Source organism: Chiroxiphia lanceolata, chromosome 1 (genome assembly GCF_009829145.1).
Source record: "Chiroxiphia lanceolata isolate bChiLan1 chromosome 1, bChiLan1.pri, whole genome shotgun sequence".
Classification (NCBI taxonomy): Eukaryota; Metazoa; Chordata; class Aves; order Passeriformes; family Pipridae; genus Chiroxiphia; species Chiroxiphia lanceolata.
Genome location: NC_045637.1, coordinates 142,027,719 through 142,052,245, shown reverse-complemented (window position 1 = coordinate 142,052,245; position 24,527 = coordinate 142,027,719). Strand labels below are relative to the sequence as shown.

General features: G+C 36.5%; 1 protein-coding gene across 13 annotated transcripts in view; it reads left to right on the top strand.

Annotated features, from left to right (window-relative positions):
• The window catches only part of PARD3 (par-3 family cell polarity regulator), a 447,662-nt gene that overhangs the window by 290,896 nt on the left and 132,239 nt on the right, over positions 1–24,527 (top strand). For 8 of the 13 annotated variants that reach the window (XM_032683091.1, XM_032683072.1, XM_032683027.1 and 5 more), the window contains 4 exons: positions 4,245–4,396; positions 5,450–5,494; positions 11,763–11,990; positions 18,516–18,732. In XM_032683091.1, the coding sequence (XP_032538982.1) occupies positions 4,245–4,396; positions 5,450–5,494; positions 11,763–11,990; positions 18,516–18,732 (642 nt within the window). The remainder of the gene's footprint in view (positions 1–4,244; positions 4,397–5,449; positions 5,495–11,762; positions 11,991–18,515; positions 18,733–24,527) is intronic. The other 5 variants (XM_032683083.1, XM_032682998.1, XM_032683062.1 and 2 more) reach the window with 2 other exon arrangements.

The window sequence follows — 24,527 nt, the reverse complement described above, 5'->3', positions numbered from 1 at the left end:
TCATTGTTTGTGAAGAAATACTGGTCATATTGTTATATGATTTGCAAAGACAATGTACTGTAATAGCTCTACATTTAAATATTTGTAAAGTAATAGCTGCACACTTGAAACTATGGAGAGTAACTTTATATGTTTAATCCATAGTAAAAATAATTTTTGTGAATCTTAGGTTAACTCTTCCATTACGTTAATATATTTTAATAAAAGAGTCTTAATGACAAATGCAATGAGCTCCATTATTTACTTGCTTAGGCTTCTGGCAAAGAAATACTGTTTATTGGTTAGTTAGTACAATTAATACAGATCTAAGATTTAATTTGCAAGTCCTGTAATTATCTATATTAATAGCAAAATAAAAGCCCACCCCTGTACACTGCCACTTCTTGAAGCTAGATAATTACCACGAATGGTGTGAAGTATATGAATTTTCTTATTTTTCTTGTCTCTTGAGCCTGTTATGAGTATGTCAGCAATATCTTAATAAAGCAGCAATAGCACCTGCCAGCTGATATGCACCTGTCAGCTGTTTCTTTACTTTATACTTGTTTATTTCATCGTATATCCAGGAATTGAGTTCCATATTTTAAGCACTGTTTTAATAATTGCATAAAAATGTAATTTTTTCATCCTCATTTGCCTTTTTTTTTTTTTAATGTTGCAGTTCTTCTCGTGGACAAGTCATACCTGTAATTTGGGCCCATGAAAAGTCCATTTAAAAAAAACCTTTTAGAGCTGAGAATCTGAGACATTTAAATAGAATAGTACCGAAGCTTGCACGTAATAGCTTATTGCTGAGGGTGGGTTTTTTAGCCAAATATAAGCAAAAACCTATGACATAAAAGTAAAAGGCCATTTGAAAAGTGCAGATGCTTTTACATTGACTTCTGCAGTGTGTCTTGCTATGCATATACTTCTTTGTAAATGAAAGTAACAGTAAAGAAAATAGGGATTAGATACTGGGGAATTGACCATGCTCAAAAAACTTAAGCATGTCTATGAGAAACTGTAAAGATCTTCAGGTGCAATGGCACTTAAAAGAGTAGATCAGTGCCATGCTTAACTATCTAATATATTCTATCAGTAAAAAAAGGTAAATAGCACTAGAATTAGAGTGTTGCATTAATTTCCTGTTGCTAATGGATGAAGGAAGACTTGTAAAATGAAGGTGCATTGTATGATTTTGCTGGAAGGCACAAAGGGTAAAACTAAGAATACAGATGAAGGGTTATCCAAACAAGAATGGCAGCTGTTCTGAATCACAGAAGAAAATGTAAGCTTTTCCAGCCTCACAATATCTCCCTAATCCTTGATGAAAATGTTATGAAAACAAAGGGGCAATAAGACAGGATTAATAAGTGGAATTTTAATAACATTGAGGGTCAGAAGACGGTTACATTCTTTTAAGGATCAGCTGTCATTCCAGAAATCTTATTTGTTAAGTGTGCTAGAATATAGTAAATTGCATTTGGCATTGCTTAATGACTTGCACTAAATTCACCTTCTGTCTTTTATTGATGTAGTTGAAAAATATTAAAATGAGGCATTTTAGGGGCATTAGTTCCTCCTCTGTGCTCATTGGCTTTTGCAGTTGTGACTCTTCATGGGGACTTTTGAATACTTTTAGACAATATACATGCATTCGGACTCCTATGATCTGCTTCTTCCTTAATTACTAAAACACGCTTATGGGTCATTAATAATAGAAGTAAAACAGGACATGAAAATTGATAACTCTGCATAGGGCTCAGATAAAGGTGCTAAGTAGCACCTTTAGTGTGCAGTATACTATGTAAACATGGAATAATAATTCCCCTAGTAAGTGTGTGTGGAAGGGGAGGTATGAGAAGGGCAAATCAAGGAAGCAGAAAGTCCCTAAAGGTGGTGTCAGTGGCAATGCTGGGATCCAGTCTCCCACATTCCCAGTCGCTGATGCTGTGTCCAGGCCCACTGCTCTCTCAGGGATCTGTGGTGTCCTTTTCAAGTTATATTTGACTTTGGAGTTTTAGTCTGTTCTTAGGACTTCAAGTTCAATATATATGTGTGTGGTGTGTTTACATGGAAATGATATTCAGCTCTATTAGAAGCTTTATAGAGGTAGATCAAAGCAAGCTCATATGAAAAAAGAAGCATACAGCCAAGAGAAATAGTTTTAGAAATTCATCCTTTTTGAAGAAAGTGTCACAGGATACATTTTGTTGGCTAGATGAAGCTGGTCATCTTTAACAAACATGAACTCTGCTAATTCTCACTTAGTAAAACCACATTTTTCTGGCCTTCAGAGACAGGGCTGAGTAGCAGTGAGCCAGAAACTTCTGTGTGGCCTTGGGAAAGTCAATTATAATCTGATTATGAAAGGTGTTGAAACCTTGTGAGTTCAGTTTGAGTCACTTTGGAGGACATTTCAGACTTAGGTCGTTCTTATTCAGCTATGTGTTGCATTGCTGTAAATGCTAGAATAGTATATTGGCCTTGACAATTTTATCTTTTTATGATGTGGAGATAATTTTTTCCCTATTTTGTGGGAGTGAATGCGAAGACTAAATAGTTATTTTTGAGTTTGGTCTCTGATTCATCAAAGCTTTTAAGCATATGCTTCAAAATGTTGCTAAATTGCACAGACATCTCTGAAATAGTTGCAGTAATTAAATGTAAAACATTATGAGCCTGAGCCAGAAACATTAAAGTCAAAAGGCACTTGACATTGGCTTTATTCATATAAGCTCTGATCCTGCTCACACTGAAGTATTATGTGCTTGTTACATGCACATATATTATTATTTGTAAATCTGCCATTACTAGACTGAATATCTTCTCAACTACCTGGTGATGTGGATAGTGATTTTTGTCCTTTATTGTACTTCATGCCTTTGGACACTATTCCTTACCTCTATTCACTGTTGTGCCTAATACCCAGGTGTTTCTTGATCAAAGATGCTTTTGTAAATTATAGTACGTGGCCTACAAAACATGCACATGTTACAGAATTTAGAAGTATAAGTTAGTTTCTGCAGAAATTCACTATTTGCCTGTTTCTCACTAGGAATGAGATGTGTGTTATACTTACCCCTTACAGTAAAAGATGTATGATGCCAAACAGTACGATGTGTGTACACAATATTTTGAATGGCATTTTGAGATCTGCTTAGAGATCTCAGTGACAAAATGCTTAGCTTTTTTGTATCTTAAAGTACAACAACAATCAAAGGGGGGATTTTGAGGGATCATTTTCTTATAGAATAGATAACAATGGTGCAAAATACTCATTTTTCAGTGTTTTATGCTTTTGATTTCTTTTTGTGCCAGCTGAAGTAGAAATTTAAATACTCTCCCATTTTCCAGGAGTCAGAAGATCTTTGTGTGTTTTCTTTCCTACTGTTTATTAACAATAAGCAATCTTCCTTTTTTTTTTTTCTAAATTGTTCTTAACATGTGCTGTGGCCATGGTGACACATTGCAAGCCTAAGGTTTAGCTTGCATACCAAATTTTGCTTGCATTCATGATTCTGCCAGTGTTTGACGAACATTAATAGATCTACCTTTGGCATGCTTCTGATGAAGCTCGCTGAAGACCTGACTAACTCAGCCAAGGTCACATCAGAAACCTTCAGAAGAACCCAAAACTCAGAACAGTTACCCTCATTTCTGATTTAGTAGTGGATCCATTGTGGTGAACACTTGTTCTGTAGGGAAGCAGTGAGTAAATATATGGTTCTCTGTCATAGCCAGGTTAAAAGCAAGAGAAACTGTGAAAAATTTACAAGCAATTTCACATATGGAGAGAAATTTTAATGCAGTCTTTAACTGAAGAAGTTTAAAGCTTTGTGGGCTTCAGGCAGGACAGATTCTATTTATGCTTTACTAAAAACATTTTTTGAGAAGAAAAATCTCATAATTTTCTATCAATAGAATATATTTGTTTCTCAGGAATCAAAAGGAACTGTTTTATTCTCCCTCAAATTATTCCTATGTTGGGCTTTATGTTCTGATAGTATATGTATAGTGCACCAGATATGTATATCTTTCATTAAGCTCTTAAGTGAAATTCTTGATACTTTTTAACTAGAATTGCTTGATGAAGTAAAACAAATCCATCGTGTGTGTAACTGAATCCTTGCAGTGGTTTATTTAAAACTGTACACTTTACCATTGGTAGAAGTCACGTGCTAAATAAATGCTTTTCTCTGAAGAGTGAAAGGTTGCGTGATCTTGATAAATGTTCGCATGATTTTTTTCCCTTCCTACAGCACTCTTAGTCCAGATGTTGATCCAGTGCTTGCCTTCCAGCGAGAGGGTTTTGGACGCCAGAGCATGTCAGAAAAGCGTACAAAGCAATTTTCAGATGCCAGTCAGTTGGAGTTTGTTAAAACACGAAAATCCAAAAGCATGGATCTAGGTAGTGAGTGATATTTTTTCAATTTTTTTTATTTGAACCTGATTTTCATGTTGTAAGTATATAGATTTTGTAACTCCAAACACATTGTGTGTATGCAGTACTACTGCACATAATGTCTACTTGTGGGAAGAAAAATGCTAACTTAAATGCCTAAGTGACCTGTGTATTGTTTGTTGTTTGTAAGTGTCCATACATTCAAACATTGTAGCCTTCTGGATATATGGTTATACATAAATGTAATAAACAGTATTTATTAAAATGGAGGTGAAAAGTGCATTTTACCGATCCATTTAGAATAAGTGTGTAAAACTGTATCTCACTGTGGTTCTGTGTAGCCAGATTTATTCTCAGTTCATTGTTATAATGCAGTTAGCCTTAAAGGTCCTTCAGACTCTCTCATTTTGTAGATGAATTCAGAATTAGAAAATGGAGCAAGTCTGACATCTGTTTGAGATCCAAGTTTTAATATTTGTATCAGAAGCCCTATAAAGTAGCCACAGCTAAGACAGGCAATCAGCTAATCATTTAACTCATAAACCAACTGAGAATAAGTAATTGCTAACAATCCCATCTATTTTTCTGCTATTGAATTTAGATTCTGATTTGTGGACTCTAGTAACCTTAAACAGTGAGTTTTGATTGTTTAAACACACAAAATTCTCTGCTTAGAATAATAAGATATAATGCAATTATAATGCAATTCACTACTTTACGATAGTTGTGAATATCTTACCTACAATCCCTAATTCACCAACTTCCTCAGGGTACAGTAAGGTTGGTGGTATTACTTGTCTTGACTAGTTGCGATGTGCTAACGTGTAAATAACATATTGTACCTGCCTGTGATGTGAACATGACTGACATTGCATGAAGGTTACTAGTTTGCTGCCATTTCTGCCCAGAATGTTTGCTTACTGTTGCAGTTTATTTGCATGAAGTGTGACATTTCTAAGGTCCCCTAACTTGAAAAAGAACAGGCAAAACAGGAGGAATGTTGGATGCATGTGGGGCATGGGCACTAACTGGGCTAACCGTTATGCATTTACCTTTTAACAGTAGCTGACGAGACTAAGCTCAGTACAATGGATGACCAGAAAACAGGTAAGAATTGACAGTAAGGCTGTTGCTATAGAAACCTTGGTCAAAGCAGCTTACCACAATTACAGAACTGCCAGTCAAATTGCATGAAAACATGAATATTCGAGTACTTGCATGGCTGCTTTCTATTGTTGTGAATAATCAAGTCATAGAGAAAAAGAAAATTTTCTATAGAAACAAGTATCTAGGGTATTATATTCAACCAGGTCATGCATGTGACTGTAGGCAGACACCTGTTTCTACACTTTGAACTCATAAATATTTAGAGTTGTTTGAAGTTTTTTGTCCTTTCCAAAAAAAATCTTGGAAAACCTCCTCCTAGCTTCAAACTGAAATGCGTGGAATAGATGATTTGGAAGAGTCGAGTGTTTGGCTATTACAGTGCTAACACAGTGCTTGAAAACAATTATTTTAATTAGAAAACTGCTGCCTTGGCCTTAAGTGGTCATCAGATACATGTTGTGTGCTGAGTTGAAGATTATTTGTGTAAGTTGATTTGCTTTTGGAGCTGAAACCTGAGCCTCGTAAAAGAACAAAAGAATATGTAAATAGAATCTTTTCCATATACCATTCATTGTAATGTTTCACAAAATGATAATGAGAAATAGCTTTCAAGGCATATTTTTTATTAGTAATTAAAATAATGCACCAACTGCAATTATGAACCTTTATGATTTATTAATATAAGTTAGCTTTTGACCTATGGAATGCTATTTTAATTAGGCTAGATCCAGAGGACACCATAACATTACTTAGCTCTAATTAGGAACAATTCACCTTTTTAACCTGAAAATATTATTTATTTTAGCATTATTTAAGGAGTAGTGCATTCCATACACAATTTACAATTACTAATTCACACTGCATCTCTGTTTAACCAGACTTTATAACATGAGTAGGAATACTGAAAAGCTATAAGTAATCAAGTGATAAAATTATAATTTTTATTTGAACAACTAAGTCTTCTGACTCTTAAAATGTTGAAGAATATGGCCACAGACTTGCAGCTTTACAAATAAAGAATGAGTACACAAAATTAAAATGTATGAATGTTTTGAAGTATTAAAGCCATCAGAGTGTGAATGTATGAATTGTATTAATGGTTGTGGTAATAATCAGTGCTTAGGAACTGCCTTCACCCCTGAGCATTATTCACATAGAAAGGAGTTAGAGACCAAACTCATAATTATTATAAATTATTTTTAATTTTCTTATTAACCTGCCTCTTTGAATGTGATGTGATTAGAATGGTATAAAACCTGTGTGTTTTAGTAAAATATGATGCCTAAGTTTTAAAAGTGCACAGTGGTTTTGGTGGTATCAAATAGAGGGTGGTATGAATTGAGTGTAGTTTTTCTCTACATGTAACACCTGGATTAAATTCCAAAAAGGAAAAAAGTCGGGTGAAAACATGGGTGAAAGAGCATGACCGTACCATCTGGACTAGGCAACTACATATTTTTGCATAGAAAGTTCAGTGGCTGGAAAAAAGGAAAAACACCTTTTACTGTACTTTTATTTTATTTATCTTGCGTGCTTTTAACCAGGTTTTATATATAAACACTAGATTTCTCCCATTACTGAAGATGGATGTGGCTGTTAAACAAACCACTTACTGTAGTTTGGCTTAAAAATTGTCTGGTTCTAGGGAAAAAAAATGCTTCAAATGTTTGGTGAACTATGCTTTAATGAACTCTAGAAGCCAGAAAACTTCAACATATATTTACTTTAGAAAAGATAAAACCAAACACTGTTACTGTCACAGTTGGACTTAATAGTATTGGCTGAAAAGGAGAGCATGGAACTCACCAGCCCTAGTTACTGTAATAGTTTTTTAATTATTTTTCTTTCTATAGTTCATTTGAATTACCTAATCCTTGCAGTGTTTACAGTTCATCCTAGAGGTTAGAAGTATATTCAGTAGCAATTGAGCATGGCTCATTTATAGAGTCCCAAGCATACTATAGCTCTGGGTGGTTATTTTTCCATGTACGCATTATGAAAATTAAAAAAAAAGAAAAAAGTCAAAGAACATTTATTTAAATTATTTATTTATTATTTTGCACAGTGCTTTTTAGGTAAACTGTTTTATTAAATGGAATCAAAACTAAACTGTTTTTAATGCAGATTCTTGCTTTATTCCTCCCCTGCTCTCCCCAGATGAAGTGTTACTCTCTTAGTGTCTGAATTGAACTAGAAATGGAAGAATTTATCAAATGTAATGGAGCAGATGTTAGTAAGTAAATAGACTGACTGCTAATATCCTTCAAGAAAGTGTTTAGAAAGTAGACTTCATGCCTTTGGAAAACTGGCTAAATCAAATCCAGAGAAGATTTTGGCATCAGTTGCAGGTAGCATTTACTCGACAGTTCATAAAAATAATGTTTCAGAAAGGAAACAAATTGTCATTTTAGATGACTTAAAAGAATGTGCTGATGAAAAATTTACCTTATTGGCAAAAATTATTCACTGGAGGAAACATCATATAGCCTTTGACACCACAAGTTTTGCCTTTGCAAATGGCCCAAGCGGATTTGTGTCACTGTATAAATAATTCACATAAGGTAAGATAAGTGGAAGCACAATGAGTGGTTGAACAGCATCAGTGCAAGGGAGAGACAAAGGACTTGGAGTGGGAAGCAGCACATAGGCTCCATGTGATGTCTGAGTGTTAAATGTCTCATTGGATCTGTAGGTGTTGTGAAGTTACGTGTGACAGCCAACACACACAGCCATGCATGAGCAGGGGATGGGTGGCTACATGGCCAGGAGGACAAGGCTTGACCCTTGTCCCCCAGCTGGGGACATAGGGAGTGGAGATGCATGTGTGGTGAGCAGGGGCTGTGCTTGGCAGAGTGGTGTGAGCACGTCACAAAGCCCTTAAGAGATGGACAGGGGTGTGTAGAGCAGAGCCGTACGGCCGAGTGTCTGAGGAGAGTACCTGCGCGGTGGCAGGATGGCTCCTGTGCTACAGAGGGATGAAGCTACCTCAAAGGATATTTGTTAAGAAAATCATCGGAAAGGGAAATTTTGATAAAATTCAAATTTTAAGAACGATAAAAGGGTCCCTTTCATCCTCAGTCATATAAATATGCTTTAGGTAGATGTGTCTTTTCCACTCGTTTTTTTTCCTACTTTAAATTCCGGTGTCAAAATAGAAGTAGAACTCATTCTCAGCAGATAACATTTCTGATGATTACCACTAGTGCTGTAAAGGCTGGAAGAAAATGCTGACATTTTTGTATTTAGAAAACAAGGTTTTGATGTGACTCATAAATTTTAAACAGAATCCATTTTAAAGAAAGTTTGCTTTTTCTTACCAGATTATCAGTAAACAACTCACTTTCTGGCTGGTGCATTCTAGTAATAAATTCTTCACTCAATTTGCAGGGAAACTTAACTATATATTTTGAAAATAGTAGACTTGCTATGAAGTAGCCATAGAAGATAAGATATTAAAATATACATAGCTTTATGATCACAGTGCTTAAATTGCTTGTGAAAGATTTCCCCTTTTCAGATTCTGCAACCTGTTCATGTTTGTGTTCATGGCCACCCAAGTTCAATAATTATTCTTATCATTTCTGTAATCCATTATTAGTTTTACAGTACTCAACATTAGCTCATATCCAATCTAACTTTTCCTTTGGGAAAGCACAACTTACGTACATATGGTTCTCACAAAGATCTGTATTGGGTGTCAGTAAATGGAATTTTTCTTAATGTCCTTTATGAACATAAATGGGCACATAAATGCCTTCTTTATAATTACTGTTTAGAAAAAGCGCCACTCAGTAATTAGAAAAAAAATATATGATAATTTCATTTGGAAGGTTGCAAAGCAGAATGTGGAATAAGGAAGTTTACAGTAAGTTGCCATGTAAGAGGACACTCTTTCCTTTTGTATACGAAATTGGATCTGTCAAACAGCTGGTTTATGATATATATGATTGTCCTGTTTCCTCTATTTTCCTTCAAAATGTTGCATCCAGTTTTTTTTTGTCTCATGAACTGTTATAAAAAAATACAGTCTTGAAAAATAAAAAGTAAAATTCACACTTCTTGTGTACTGCACTTCTTGTGTAGCGGAAGAATAGCAGGATTTGGCATAAACTAGAAAGTGAACAGTTTTATAGGGAACTGTCTTAATTGGAGTTCTTTTAATTGGTACAGAGAATGTTATATAAAATGCTTCCCCTAGACTTCAACCCATGTTCAGAAGTTTGGTGACCCTGGACTGCAGGTTGTTAGCACAGCTGGGAAACCACCAACCCTCCCTGGTCCCAGCTGGCCATTGCACTCTGGCCCCCACCATCCTCATGACCCTCAGCCCTCCAACACTTACAGGCTGTGAGTGAAAGGATAGCTTCTTCTAGGAGATGTGAGTTCATAAAGAGAAAAGTTCTCATTTGTTGAGGTGTGTTTACTTCTGGCCAAGGGTCCAAGCAGCAGGTCTATGGACTGCTGGGGGAATCAAACTGCAGGACTTGTGTAGACCTGTGAGAGATGATTTTTAGTTTGTTTCTGTTTCCAAGTTCATCTCATAAGTAGGTCAGCTGAAGGGGAATACTTTGATAGCTGCTGTTTTAATTTATTTGCTCTGAGGGATTTCAGTTTAATGTAATTTCTCAGACTTTTCATAGCTGAATAGAAAATGAAGGCATTTGCTGTTTTGCTCCATCTCGTACCAAGTTAACAAATTACATGGAGAAGACTTGTCATGCTGCTGTTCTGCATCCTTTCTGTGGTGCCAGTAACCCTCTTCTTCCCCAACCAATACTGAATAGTTTTAGTAGTGTAGTAGCAGTTTCCCCCATTTTAAGGTAACTTCACATACCTTTCATAAGAACAGTGACTGGTACTGCCCCTCTTCTCTCTCCTAATATCTAACAGAATAGGGATCAACTTCAGAACTTTTTATTATTTTGAGATAAATACTTAAAGTTTTCCTTTATTACACTTTTATTCACCGTGCTTTAAGACCATTCTTACTAATGTACTGTTTGTAGGTTTGGTGTATCTGAGGGTTCAGGTCTTAACTCTGTCTCTCATTGGTGGCTGGCTGTGAAATTTATCTTTCTGTGCCTATGTCAGATAAGGATACTGATGTCAACTTAGTAACAGCCCACCACGTGGACTGCTGTGGTGCCACAACATTTATCTGTTCTACTCCCTCAGGGTAGAGAGGGTTCTGGTCTCATAATTTCAGGAAATGTAGCCATGGTGATGTTGTACCACCTCATCTTGCTCTCCAGTCCCAAATCCTATGCAAAATCTAGCCAAGACTGTACTACCCTTTTGAATAAAATCACTTCAAATAAATACAGTGATTTTTTTTGTCCCCCTTGAAATATTTCTCCCAGTTTTAACTTTAATATGAGGTCTAATTTGTGCAATTGTCAGGTGATTTGCACTGTGAGAGTGTATCTAAGAACAGAGGCTATATGTTTAGTCCACAAACCTGAGAAGAAAAATCCAGATGGAGAAAAGCTTTTGCAGAATACTGCCTGGGGTTTCCTCTGGCCATGCTGCAGCAATAAGAGCTGCCCTCAGCCCCAGCTGTAATGCTGCCCAAACTTCAACATGGTGACTGCCAGGAGCGTGTTTCTTTTCCAGACGGATAACTGGTATTGCTTGTCTAATTGGGTCCTTTCCACAGATTATTTTAAGCAATTTCACAAAAACTGAGCAAGTCAACTGATATTTCTTAGAAACATTTAATTATGAAATTGTTAGCGATTTGATGCAAGTCTTTAAAACTCGAACAAACAGTGTGTTCTTTGACGCCAGAAGTCAGGCTACTTTGCAAGACTCTCACTCTAAACACAGTAGGATTCATGCCCATAATCAGCTCTCTGTTCATCAGTTGCTAGTACAGATGAAATTTTCCGCTCAAACAAAAAATAATTAATAGTTTTGTTTAATTCCATTAGATATGCATCTCTGTTGCTTTTATGAGCTATGTTTTTAAAGCCCCATGGTTTCTTTATAATTTAAATTGTTTAAAATAATAGTAATGGATGTTGGTCTCTCTTCACTGATATGAAAAGCCAGACTTTGCTATTGTTGTCTGTTTCGTTGACTGTGACTTGACATACTCATTCGCTTCTGAGACCAACAAATCTGTGGAGAATTCCCTACAGATTATTGAGAGACGATGTGAATAATGTTAAGTGTGTCCCCAAAGACTTTCAGGATGGATATGCATAATCAAGCATGCAGTTCTCAATACTAATTCTAATTACATTTTTCCCCCCCTTAAATCACTAAGGTTCCCCAACCAGAGATGTGGGGCCTTCATTAGGTCTGAAGAAATCCAGCTCATTAGAAAGCCTGCAGACAGCCGTTGCTGAAGTGACTCTGAATGGTGACATTCCCTTCCACCGTCCGCGCCCGCGAATTATCCGAGGACGAGGCTGCAACGAAAGCTTCAGAGCTGCCATAGACAAGTCCTATGATAAACCTGTAGCAGATGATGATGATGAAGGCATGGAAACTTGTAAGTAAACTAGTCTGCGTAACGAATATTAACAACATAGGTTGGTTCCTTCGGAAAGTGACTAAAGTAGTAGAAGATAATTTTAGGATTTTAAAAGAATAGAACTAACTTCATCAATTTTTTTTTTAGGCTTTTTCCCGTCATTTACATTAACAGATCGCAAAATTCTGTAGCTTTCTTCCTTTCTAAAATGCGAAAATAAGACTATTGGTTGAGTGTTTACTTAAATTACGATGAAAATTTTCTGTAAGACAGCTAATTAATGTACTAATATAAATTAGAAAAAAATTTAGGGAGAAAGACAAATAAACGCACTAAATTTATGTTACAAAAATATATGTGTATAACTTTGAAAAGTACATTTGTAGTGTTGGGGGGGGATAAAAAGGAATCACTGTCCTTTAATTAGAGTGAGTAAGGCTGGCAGATCTAATAAAATATAAAGTTAATGATCAGCTATTACCCACCCTAATGGGCATTCATTTACATTTTCAGTTCCTTAACCTGAAGTATGACCCAACATGTGGAGAATGTCATTAACATAAAAGAATCACTTCAAAGCTAACCTTATCATTATTGAACTATGTAAGAATGGGCTGGTAAAATGACAACTCATATTGAATGAAAATAGTATGAATGGTAAATTACCTCAAGAAGGGGTTGTATTAAAATCATTGAATTTTTAACCTTCATGTTGTACTACTTTCAACTTGTCACACACCAGCAGAATTTTTTTTTAATCAACTTGCAGCTAGTTAGAAGTTTATGAATGGAGATGATGGTGGGAAGGTTGAAGTAGTAAAGTATTTAGCCTGAATGCTAATGGAAAAGGCTTGAAAAGGAATTTTTTTACTCTCTTCTTTTTTAAAAATTTTTTAGTTTCCGAAAGTCTGTTTCATAGGCCTCATTCCCTAAATATACTTATGTAAGCACTTTTTTATTTTTAATTTTTTTTTTTTTTTAATCTACCTCTTTCTAAAGAGTTCTGAGACTGAAAGGGAGGTCATTTTACCAGTCACTTCTCTCAGAGGTAGTTACGGACAGAATTAATTCTGCTTTGCTTTTTCAGCACCTAACAATTTCATGCAACAGTGAAGCTAAATACTGGTCTGGTGCTGCTGGCTGTCAATCTATTTCTGGCTAGTAGAAGAATAGGTGTGAGAAAATGCGTAGTGATCCTGCTCATTTTCACAAGCTGCATGCCTGTGGTCTTTTGGGATGCAAGACCATGTTTTTATAGAAGGCCCTGTTTGGTGTAAGCCCACTGATAGTAATATCCTGCTTTGAGGCTTCAGATACCTAAGGTTTACCCAGAAGTTACAGATGGTTTAACTTCATTTGATAAAAAATATAGCAAAACTGTTGTCATGAAGTGCTTTCAAGATGAGTATAGGTTTATGAGATTCTGGTAAGGTGTTTTGAGCTTGTTAATGCACTGCATAGATAGTAGCAAGGAAATATTTGGATCCTTCTGTATCCTTTACGTGGGAGCAGTGGTGTCATGGTTTAGCCCCAGCCAGAAGTCAAGCCCCACGCAGCCGCTCGCTCACTCTCCCACCAGCCAGATTGGGGAGGAAATCGGAAGGGCAAAAGGTAGAAAACTCATGGGTTGAGATAAAGGCAGTTTATTAGGGAAGCAGAAGCTGCACACACAAGCCAAGCATACCAAGGAGTTAATTTACTGCTTCCCATGGACAGGCAGGTGTTCAGCCATCTCCAGGAGAACAGGGCCCCATCATGTGTAACGGTTACTTGGGAAGACAAACCCTCTCACTGCAAATGTCCCCCCCCTTTCCTTCTTCTACCCCCAATTTAATATTTTGAGTATGATGTCATATGGTCTGGAATATCCCTTTGGTTGATTTGGGTCTCCTGTCTTGGTTGTGTCTCCTCCCAGCCTCCAGTACACCCCCAACTTCCCTGCCAGCATGGCAGTGCAAAAAGCAGAAAAGGCCTTGCCTCTGTGTAAGCACTGCTCAGCAACATCAAAAACATCTCTGTATTATCAACCCTGTAGTCAGTACAAATCCAAAACATAGCCCCAAACCAGCCACTGGGAAGAAAATTAACACTGTCCCAGCCAAAACCAGCAGCCAAAACTGGCTGAAATCGAGATGACATAGGGTGAGCCTTTTTGAGATGACACAAGTGAGTTTGGATGAAGTTGTCTTGCACTGGTGGACCATGATGCACTCTCATGTCATAAGAGAGCAAGAGCGAGGCTGTTGTCAGATCTCACACAATAAAGAAAGGCTGAGCAAAGTGTGACCAAGCTATATGTGTAGAATTATGCCTTCTGTTGAGTTGTGTTCTAATAGCTTCCACATATTGTAATGAAACATCTAAGAAGTAATCCAGAGATTTTATGTACCAGGTTCATAGAAGCAGATGAGTAGCAAAGCAAATATAGTGAGTTGGTTGGACAGAATTCAGTCCTCGAGGTCATCTTTTCCTCTTGGTGGTCGTGGGAACTTAAGAGCTGTCCCAGCCATATGCTGCCTGTCTTTCTGAAAGCATGTCTGTATCTATGTTAAAACTCAAAGAAGTGCAGTCTGCTCCACTTTTGTGTAAATTATATGTGGCCTTAGGTTCCAGAGAATTTACCAAATGTTGTCTTCAGCTGGACAAAGCCTGGGCACATACGAATATGTAGGAGTTTAGCAATCTGGTCCTAATGTAACTAATGCCTCTCTGCTGCCATAATGACATTGCCTAAGTTTTTGTAAATTGTATTTAATTAATCCATAATTGTTTGAAATTAAAATGTGGCTTTCTCTCATTACGAAACCCAGGCAAACATGTTGGAGGTCAATTTGCTGATGCCCTTGAGGTTGGATCCATTTGTCTTGAATTATTTTGTCTTTCTCCTCTGAGCGTTTCAGTTCTAGGAGTGTTTCTTTGTCTTCCAGACTTCAGAGTAGCAAATAATAGCACTGCAATATATTGTACAGAGGAATTCCTAACGTCATCATCCCACGTACAAAAATCATAAAAAATACAGGTAACATATGTGGCAAAGGGGCTGAATCTTCTAAATGTCCCTGCTGTCCTTGGAACAATGTGCTTTTGAATTACTAACTCCAGGGTGAAAACCAGATGACAATGACCAGTTCTGGAGTAACATTTTAAGTATTTGAGAAGACACGTGTGACTTTTAGAGGCTGTAAGGAAGTAACATTTGTGGAAAGGTGTGGGTGTTCAGCTTTTACAGATCATTTTTCTTGTTGTTTTTGTCTTAGTTTTTTTTTCCTTAATACTTGAAATAGCTGACTGGAAGCAAAATGTTTATCTTTAGTGTCATGAATGAGAACAAAGCATTTGGATTGGGAGAGATGGACAAACCTTTCTAATCTTTTGCTGAATCTTAATTGCTAGAATCTAGGGCTGTATTAAATATCACAATAAGAGGCCTAGAAGCTTAGTGGCAAAATAGCACATTAAGTAGCTTTGATTCCTCATGTGTATCTTTTCCATTTTATGGGCTAATTAGGAGAATAGCTTCATAATACCTGTTTGTGTAGTTCTCCATAGCACAGTGTGGTTCATGAAATGACACTAGTTTTCAGGTCTAATTGATGTTTAAAATATACTCCAATTTAATTTTTTGGCTTCGACATCCCGAATGGGAGGCAGGAGGTTGCAGGAAAGGAAGGAAATAACAGCACCAAAACAAATACATTCTGCGTTTTGCAATAACCTAATGTCATTACTGCAACATAACAAAAATTAGAAGTTTCATTTGTAGCCTGGGCTTGAATTTTAATTGAGCAGCATTTGCATTTGTTCTAAACACTAGTAATTAGGTGCATGTTAATTGCAGAATGACTGTGCTGGATTAAAGTGAAACACGTTTTTTCATGTTGAGTCCTTTCAAGAAAACTGAAAATCACTTTAGTCCAATAGAGAGACCAGTGTTTACTCCAGGAGGACAGGCATCCTAGTTCACAGGCCTCAGTCTAAGCTACTGAGCTAACTGCAAGCAAACTGTGTATGATAGACAAATATGCATCGCAGCACCAGTGTGGAAAGGAGGCAATATTCTCTCCATAGAATATGCAAAATAAATAGTAAGGAAAAGCATTGTTCTGACAACTTGTTCAGCAACTCAGCATAGCACAGTACACAGTATACATTTATGATTAATATAGTATATTGTTATATGAATATGCACAAACATAGGTCAAAACTGGTTCATCTTTAAAATTCTACCAATGAAGTTCCAAGTAAAGAGTTGACTTCAAAATTTGTCAGAAATTTAATGCAGGGGTTTTTTTTTACTAATTATATTCGTTTGCAAGTACAATCTTTTAAATGTCTAGTTGGTTTTAACTGGAACAGATTGTAGCTATAAATTAATGTGCAAAAAAATTAACATCTCTATTTCAAAGTGTTTTTCTATAACTCTTTTAATAATAACTAAATATCATACCAGACACTGATTAAGAAATGCTGTGACCAAAAAAAGTACAAGCTAGTACAGAAGCATGTATAGGACCTATTAGTTTCATAAAACACAGTTATATGAATATTAAAACTGTGTCTACATTTGAAAAGGTGTATCATCTGCTTTACTCATAGCAGTCCTGAAGACAAGTTAACATTAAATGCCAAGACCTGGCCTTGTTTTGGTTTTGGGTTTTTTTTCCTTTTTCTTTTGTTTTTCTTGGTGGTTTGTACTTCAGAGTACTAGTTGAGATTCAAAAATAGTTATTAGTGTTGAGATATATCTGACATGGAATGTTTTTCTTGAAATATGTTTATGTGATCTTCTGGAGATGGAGAATATTTACAGAAATCTTGATACTTGGTGAATAAGTACTAAGTCTGTTGGACAGTGGATTGGAATATTAATGAATAAAAGGTATCTTACAAGCAAGTGTCTGAGAGAGAAATGAGACAATATTGAATGGCTTTCAGTCAGTGATTTGTAGATTTTTTCAGGTTCAATGATTTACTCTTAAGGTCAATGTGAATGATGACTAAGAAAAGCAAATTTACAATCTACAGTACTCCATATATGAGAAATTTCTAAAGAATTATACTTTTCTATCGGCTATAGAACAGTTGCTGAGATCTTGAGTAATATTAGCAGGAATAATATTAAGAAGTGGTAAACTAGGGAAATGAAAAAATTATTCTTTTTTCCTTCTATAAGCTCTGACCATTTCCAAATCTTATTGAGTGCAGAAGTTTTTTTCTTTTCCATAGCCTCTGTCATCTATGTGACTTTTGTACTTAAAGTCAGTTCTTTGGTCAAGGTTTAGACAGGCAAGTACACAGTCAGGGGTCATGCTTAACTAGGGATGGGAACATTTGAATTTGGGCCTGCTGTCTGTAACTATACTGGCTTGATATGAAAATAGTAACATAAATAATTTATATAAAATAATTTATTCTTATTATAGTTAGTAATTCTAATAAATAATAATATGTAAACATAATAACAATAATAAAGCAAAACGGTATTTTTCAACTTCTACTGCCAAAAGTTGTTTGGAACCTTTGTATTCATTAGAGCTACAGGAGACAGCACTAAGTATGCATCTGTGATCCTAATTGCTGCTTTGTGCTGTCTATTGGAAAACTGAGAGGTGATTGCAGCCCTACTTATAATGTGATGATATGAAATGTTGGAGCTCATGGAAAGTCACAGCTTCACCAGCCATACAGTGAAGGATTCTGACCCATCAGCTTGAAGTAGTTTATTTTTTTCTTACTGAACTCCTTGAGGAGTTTTCAATTTTTTAATGGATTTTTTCTTTTGGTCATTTTTCTTTCAAACTTTCTGAACTACATGTGGTCTGTTAAATCTAACCTTGGGTATACTTTAGGAGTCTTGGTCTTGGATTAGAAACAGAGAATGAACACTTTATCTGTCCTTAAAGGATTTTACTTGTTCCGCTGGGTGAAATCTCCCCACCTGAACCTCCCAGGCTGCTCCATCTCAACCAAGAATAGCAACAAAAATAAAAATCATAGTGCATGATGTGTTTTAAATGGCTCCAGGAAATGAAGTAGCATAACAAAACTATTATGTTACTTGTGGAAGAAGAAAAAGTCTTAAGGCTTGTGTTGAGGATTAACATTCCTTAATGACTTTCATATTTTTATGAGAGTATGACTAAGAATTTACTGACAAGGCATGCTGCACTGCTCTTGTTTCTTCTTGCAGATATTTCTAAAGCTCTCCTCAACTGATTTAGATACTGAAACAAAATGGGCCAATTAACATCGCTTTGCTAATCCTCTTTATTAATCCACACATTATTCGGAGTACCCACAAAGTACAAATCATGTTTTTCAGAGAGATTTGCAAAGGTGAATTCCTTGCTTTTAGTACTTTTATAGTTCTAATGAACATTCTTGGAAACCCCTATGTGAGCAGATATAGATTTTTTTAAAAAAATATGAGTATATTGTGGCTGTGCATATATCCTGCTTCAAAATACATTATGGAATATACCAAAAAACCTACCCTTGTTGTTTGTTCTTATCCCACTGATGTTTCTTAATATGTGCTTTCAGTGGAGGAAGACACAGAGGAGAGCTCGAGATCTGGTAGAGAATCTGTGTCCACAGCAAGTGACCAACCATCCCACTCATTGGAGAGACAAATGAATGGAAGCCAAGATAAAGGTGACAGAAAAAAAGCTGGAAAGGAAAAGAAGAAAGATCGAGATAAAGAGAAGGATAAAATAAAGGCAAAGAAAGGAATGCTGAAGGGTTTAGGAGACATGTTCAGGTAGGTGCTTTGCAATGAAATATAGAATGAATTATAAAAAAAGGTTCATCTTTTAGTTATTCATTATACTGTGAATGTTTGTTGAGGCCATAATTTACTGTGCAAATACATACGTGCTTTTTATAGGCCCATCTCTCAATTTTTGAGCCTATGGGTGGTGTCATGAAAGGGAAGCAGCTCAGAACTGAAGAGATGGGGATGGCTGGCAGGCCAAAGGAAAGGAAAGACAAAGGAAAAAATGATTTTAAACCACAAACTACTTGGTTTTGCAAAGAGTCTTTAGTGATGTCTAAGTCGTGCACATATCCTTTGATAACTTAAACCATTTTGAGTTGGTTTTTTTTTTTACTTTTTAAATACTGTACCCAAAGCTTATGTGTTACTAAATGAATGTTTTTCTTTGCTTTACTATTAAGACTGTTGGTATCATGGAGGCATGATTGAAAGAGATGAATCAGTTTGAGATTGAAAACCAGCATGCTCGTCTCAAGAAAAACAGGATCTAAATAAGATTGTGTACTCTGAGAACCCATAGAGAATGGGTCAGTGAAAGACTGATTTTTACCAAAGACTGAGTTCTTTTTAAAGGAATTGTCTCTCCAGCAGATATAAGTGATCTGAAAGGAGCAGACTGCTGAGGGACACCCTGCTGTTGTGGGTAAATGGGGAAGCATGACAAACACCTTTGATCACTTGTGGGAAGGGGTGAGAGAGCAAGAAAGTCAGTCTTTCTTTTAACTAGCTAGAGTGAATAAATATATTTTGAAGAAACAACCAATATCAACGCAGAGTTTTTTTGGTGTATTCATTTTTTCATTATTTAATTTTAAGGGTGAGGTACCAGTATTATTTTAAAGATTTATTAATGACTCTGCTCTGAAAACATGTAAAGGGAGCTTCAGTTAACTTTCATTCCATTAGTTTCTTTATCCTGTAAAACATTAGTTGAACCTGTGTTGTAACTGCATAGGTTCTTGAGAATTGTTCTGTGACCGTGAATCGTATTATGAGGGCAGTTCATGAAGTGGAACTCTGCACCCCACTCTGGGAGAGTGTGGAAGACAGGAGATATAAAATGTTGACTGGTTCTTTTCTGCACTCTTTGCCATTTATATACGGCAGAAATGACAGGTAAAATTGAGGCACATTATACATGATAAATTCTATGGGCTCTAAGTCATTGCTTGCTGGGTGCTTTGAATGCTATCTTGCGAGTTCACTCAGGAAGTGTTTACAGCAATCTAGAAAGCTTGGGCAGCTCCGTGGTCCAGACAAGTAACCTTTTCTGTATGCTTGATATAACACTTCTGAAATCTTTAATCTGGAAACAACAGTAATTTAATTGATAGAAAGATCTGACGATTGCTTTGTTGTTTGCTCTTCATAACAGTCAACATTTTCTTCAGTTATTTTTTTCCCTCACTACCATTTCCGAGTGAACTTTACTTTTCAGTCTCCTCTTAATTAGCACTGGGAGCAGTGCTGTCTGGATGCAGTTGACTCCTCCTGGATCTGTAAATTAGCTTGCACCTTGTCAGCCCACCCAAGACTGGCAAGCAAGGAAATACTGATTGAGGGAATTAAGCATTATGTCTCATTTCCACTTGGTGCTTGATTTGCTTTGTTGACAGGTTTCTCAATAATGTTTGAGAGATGGGTTTTGTTATGTCTGCAAGATAAGCTACTACTTCTACCTATAACATGCTTTGTTTTCTGTACATTTGACATATATCATAGATATCAAGTAATCACTGAAAGAAGTTGTGTGATAGAAAATAATGATGACAGTAACATTTAAAATTCAAACCAGGATCAAAGCATAATTGGATGTTTTGGTTCTGTGCAACATTGTGATTTCTTTGTCGTTCTTTTTCTTTTCTCCTTTTTCAATTTTTTTCTTCCTTTTCAGTGCTCTAATCTTAAAATAATCTTTCTTCATTAGAATGTATAGGCAAAAACACTCGCTGGATGAAATTACTGTTAACTGGCACTTTATTCCAATGTCTGTATTTAGCCAAAGGGCTTTTTGTTGCCTGTCTGCAAACTAGCAGCTCATAAAGTGGAACCTATGTGATGTATAAAAATAAGTCTCCTTGCCTTCAGTTAAAATTTTAGGATTTGCTATTGGGATCTTCATTAAACTGTAGTGGGAGATGGAAACTCCCACTAGAGAATGCATTTATCCTTCGGCATCTAGTCATCATTTCCAAGAAATTCCTGGATGATTCAGAGTTAAAATCATAAGTAAATCTTTTAAACACTTCCATTGTTTTACTGCTTGTATCAAACATAGTAAAGAGGATTGACAGAACCATGAAGAACTGAAAACTGCAAAACTGTGTAGGTCTGACACACACAACTCCCATTATTTCCAGAGGATCTTTGCTGACACTGGGCTGTGGACAGTCTGAAAGTTCACCCTTCTCACTGTGAAATAAATCTGTCCGAGAATGTGTGTATTTCTTTTTTCAAACTGACATTTCAGCATAGAACAGGTTATTTAATTATTTCATTTGGCTGAGAAGTCTCTTCCTCTTCACAGATGAAAACAGGGCAGAAGTTAGCCTAGAAAAGTGTTGAACAGAAATATTGGTCTATCGGAGGAGATGCAGGTGCTGCAGTGTTTTGCTTACACCTGAGTATATTTATTTTACCTGAACAGTTGGATCATTCCTGTCTTGGCCCTTGAATGTGCCAAGTCCTGTAGCCTGTAGGATGCTGTGCAGTTCCTTCTTTTCCATTGTTGATAGCTAGAGGGTGCCCGCATGGCCACGGCCAGCTGAGCAAATAGTCTTTGGGAAACTGATACGAAATTCTGCTAATTTTTTTCTTTCACTGCTAAGAAAGCTTGAGTGGATATGTTTTGACATCAGAAGTTTATAAAAATCTATATACTTTTCCAAGTGCAATATGAAATATGTTTACTCTTTTCAGAGTCTGATTTTGTTTATTTTTAAGTAGAGATTTTGTTTCTTGATAAAAATCAATCTGACAAAAACAATCAGCAGATAAATAAGTCATTGTAGTGCTGCCTTACGAAAGAGGCTTCACAGTTTCAAACAGTGTGCCTCTAATTAGCACTGGTAGGTGTACATCAATTTAATGGATTTTTATGTTGTGCGATTCTTTGACATTCCTCTCCCGAGAGAGGAAAATGGTATATGCTGCCTTTTTTCCCTCTCCTTTTGCCCCTGTCATGTACAGAGTATTTTCATTTATGAAAGTGGATCCCCTCAAGAAAGAGAGCTTTGAGATGTTCATATTCACAGATTTTGGATGATGATGAAATGACACATCTGCTGTAGTGCTACTGATCACTTATGATCCCTATAGTTCATTCATCCTTATTCCCAGTGTACAAACTTGGATATAGTTGCTAGATGAGTGACTAGACTGGTGAAGTAATATAGGCAACAGAAGTGATAGCTCCACATCTTTCCCAACTTCCTCAAGCTACATACAGTTTTCCTCTGTTGTCATCCCTGAACCGTGTTTCTGTAAGACAATGGTATCACTGTGTTTATATCACTTTTTTTGGGAATTAAATTTATTTGAAAGAAAGTAGACAGCCACGCTCTTACTGGGAATGAGGGACTCTCACTGGTGAGTTTCATGATAGGTAAAATATGTCCAGCAAGTGGTCAGTCTCAGGAAAGGATGTGTCTGAGGAATAACATCTTTAGAAGAAACTGAACCATTAAGACATTGAGAATAACAAGCGAAAGAAGCAGCTCTGGGTTTCTAAGGGCAGGAAAGGGAATAGTAGGAAGGCCAAGCTAGCTAGTCATGTCTTGCTGAAAATATTGATGGACAGTCACTCACTGCCTGATAACAAAAAACTACAGAAACAAGTAAACCATGATATGATCGGAGAAAAATGGCTTTTAAAATACATATGGTATGTTTGAGTTATGTGGGGAGCAGCTGAGGAGAACAAAAGATGGGGAATATGACATTGTATCTTAACCGTAAGTTTAAGCAAGAAATGTCTGCATCAGTTTTGGAGGTTGCTTATGAAATAGATGTAATGTAATTTGAAGCATTTGTGGATAAGTATGTTATATGAAATAAACACATTTTCTACTGTAGGAATTAATACCTAAGTCATACATAAACATGACTTTTCAATGGAGAACATAAACATTGTGTATGTGTTCACAGAACAAGACAGCATGCTTAAAAGTAATCCTGTGCGTAGGTGTTTTTAGTATCAGAGGTTCTGTATTTTAGGATCTGGCATGTAATGTTGATGGAGATGTAAAGTCAGTATGGTAACTGATCTTTAATTCCTATCTTAACTATTGTAGCATGCAGGTGGGTAATTCAATACACTGAATAACCAATGCAAATGTAATATTCCCAGATTAGCATTAAATTCTAATCCTAATTTGATTTAATTACTTTTAAAATGGTTACTGGGAGCCTTTCAGCGTTGTATCTTCCAGTTCTGTGAGAGGAAATAGATAATTCAGTTTGCAACCTTGTTTAGCTGAAATCCGATATACTGTTGGCTTTTTTTTAACCCCACACAGCTGCTTCCAAGGTGTACTGGACATGTCTAGATTTATAAACATACTATTTGTAGCCCTGAATTACACATTTCAACCATATTAGCCATCTGAGACCTCTGACTAGGCATTTGGGAGAATAACCTACATAGATTACTGTTGCTTGTTACATGACTTAGTTGTATTGCCTGTTCTGGTTTTCGTTTAAGTTTTCTCATTGTAATAGCTGTGAGGAGATGAAAAGCAAATCACAAAGGTTACAGCACTGATTTAGTAATTGCCTTCTTTCTCTTTCATTTAATAACAATCTTCAGATTTTTAAGCAGGCATATGACTAAAAGGTATCTGAGTTATGTAAAATACTGTTGAATTATACCCTAATCAGCAGGACTGGAAAATACCTCAAACTTGATAAAACAAAATCTGTGGTCTGACTCCTATCATTCAGTAGCTTAAGAAGCAGCAATGATGACATTTTCCTTGGAAGCATGACTAATAGGACTTCGTATTGGTGAATGACACCAATGTACAGGCTTAATAGAAAACATGGGAATGAGCTCCGAAAGTCAGTGGGGTTTTTTTCTTTAGTGCTCTGCTCATGGACCAAAATGCCATAAATCTTAAGCCTCAGAACACAGACGAGGAGGTTAGTGCTTAAACACCCGTCAGCTGTATCATTTCAAGCTTGGAAGCTTGTTGTGCACACACTGAATTGTGCCTGGTTTTGCTAATGCTCATATGAGAACTTCGCTGACAGCTTGTGGTGCTTGTGCTGAGACTTTCATCAGTAACACTGAGCTGGGTCGTTGGTCAGGTAAATGGAATTTGGGGCTGTTTGTGCTCTGGTTTTTGCTTGCTACTATTACAAGCCAGCTGGCACAACTATCATTAAGTCCACATCTGCTTCCCCTCTTCTACCACCAGCTAGAAAATGCACAACCTGCTATAATCCTAGATGCAGGATCTAAGCAGGATGTCCTTTCAGACTTAGGAGGAGGAGCACACTTCTCCTGGCTGCAAGTTTAGTGGCACTTTTTCTGTGCTCCTCTGGGCTACTTTGTCCTGATCTGTTTTCAAAGTTTCACCTGGCCACTGGGACACACAGCACTAGAAAAGTCACATGAAATCAGCCATGCAGCAAATTGTGATCTTTGATGGACAGTCACCCAGGACTCTTACAAGTGTCTTTCAAAGCATTTGCATATTCTTCACTTTCTTCTTTCCAATTAAAAATAAGGGACTGAAAGAGATAAGCTTGATTGGAAAAAGCTTTTCTTTTTTGGAAAG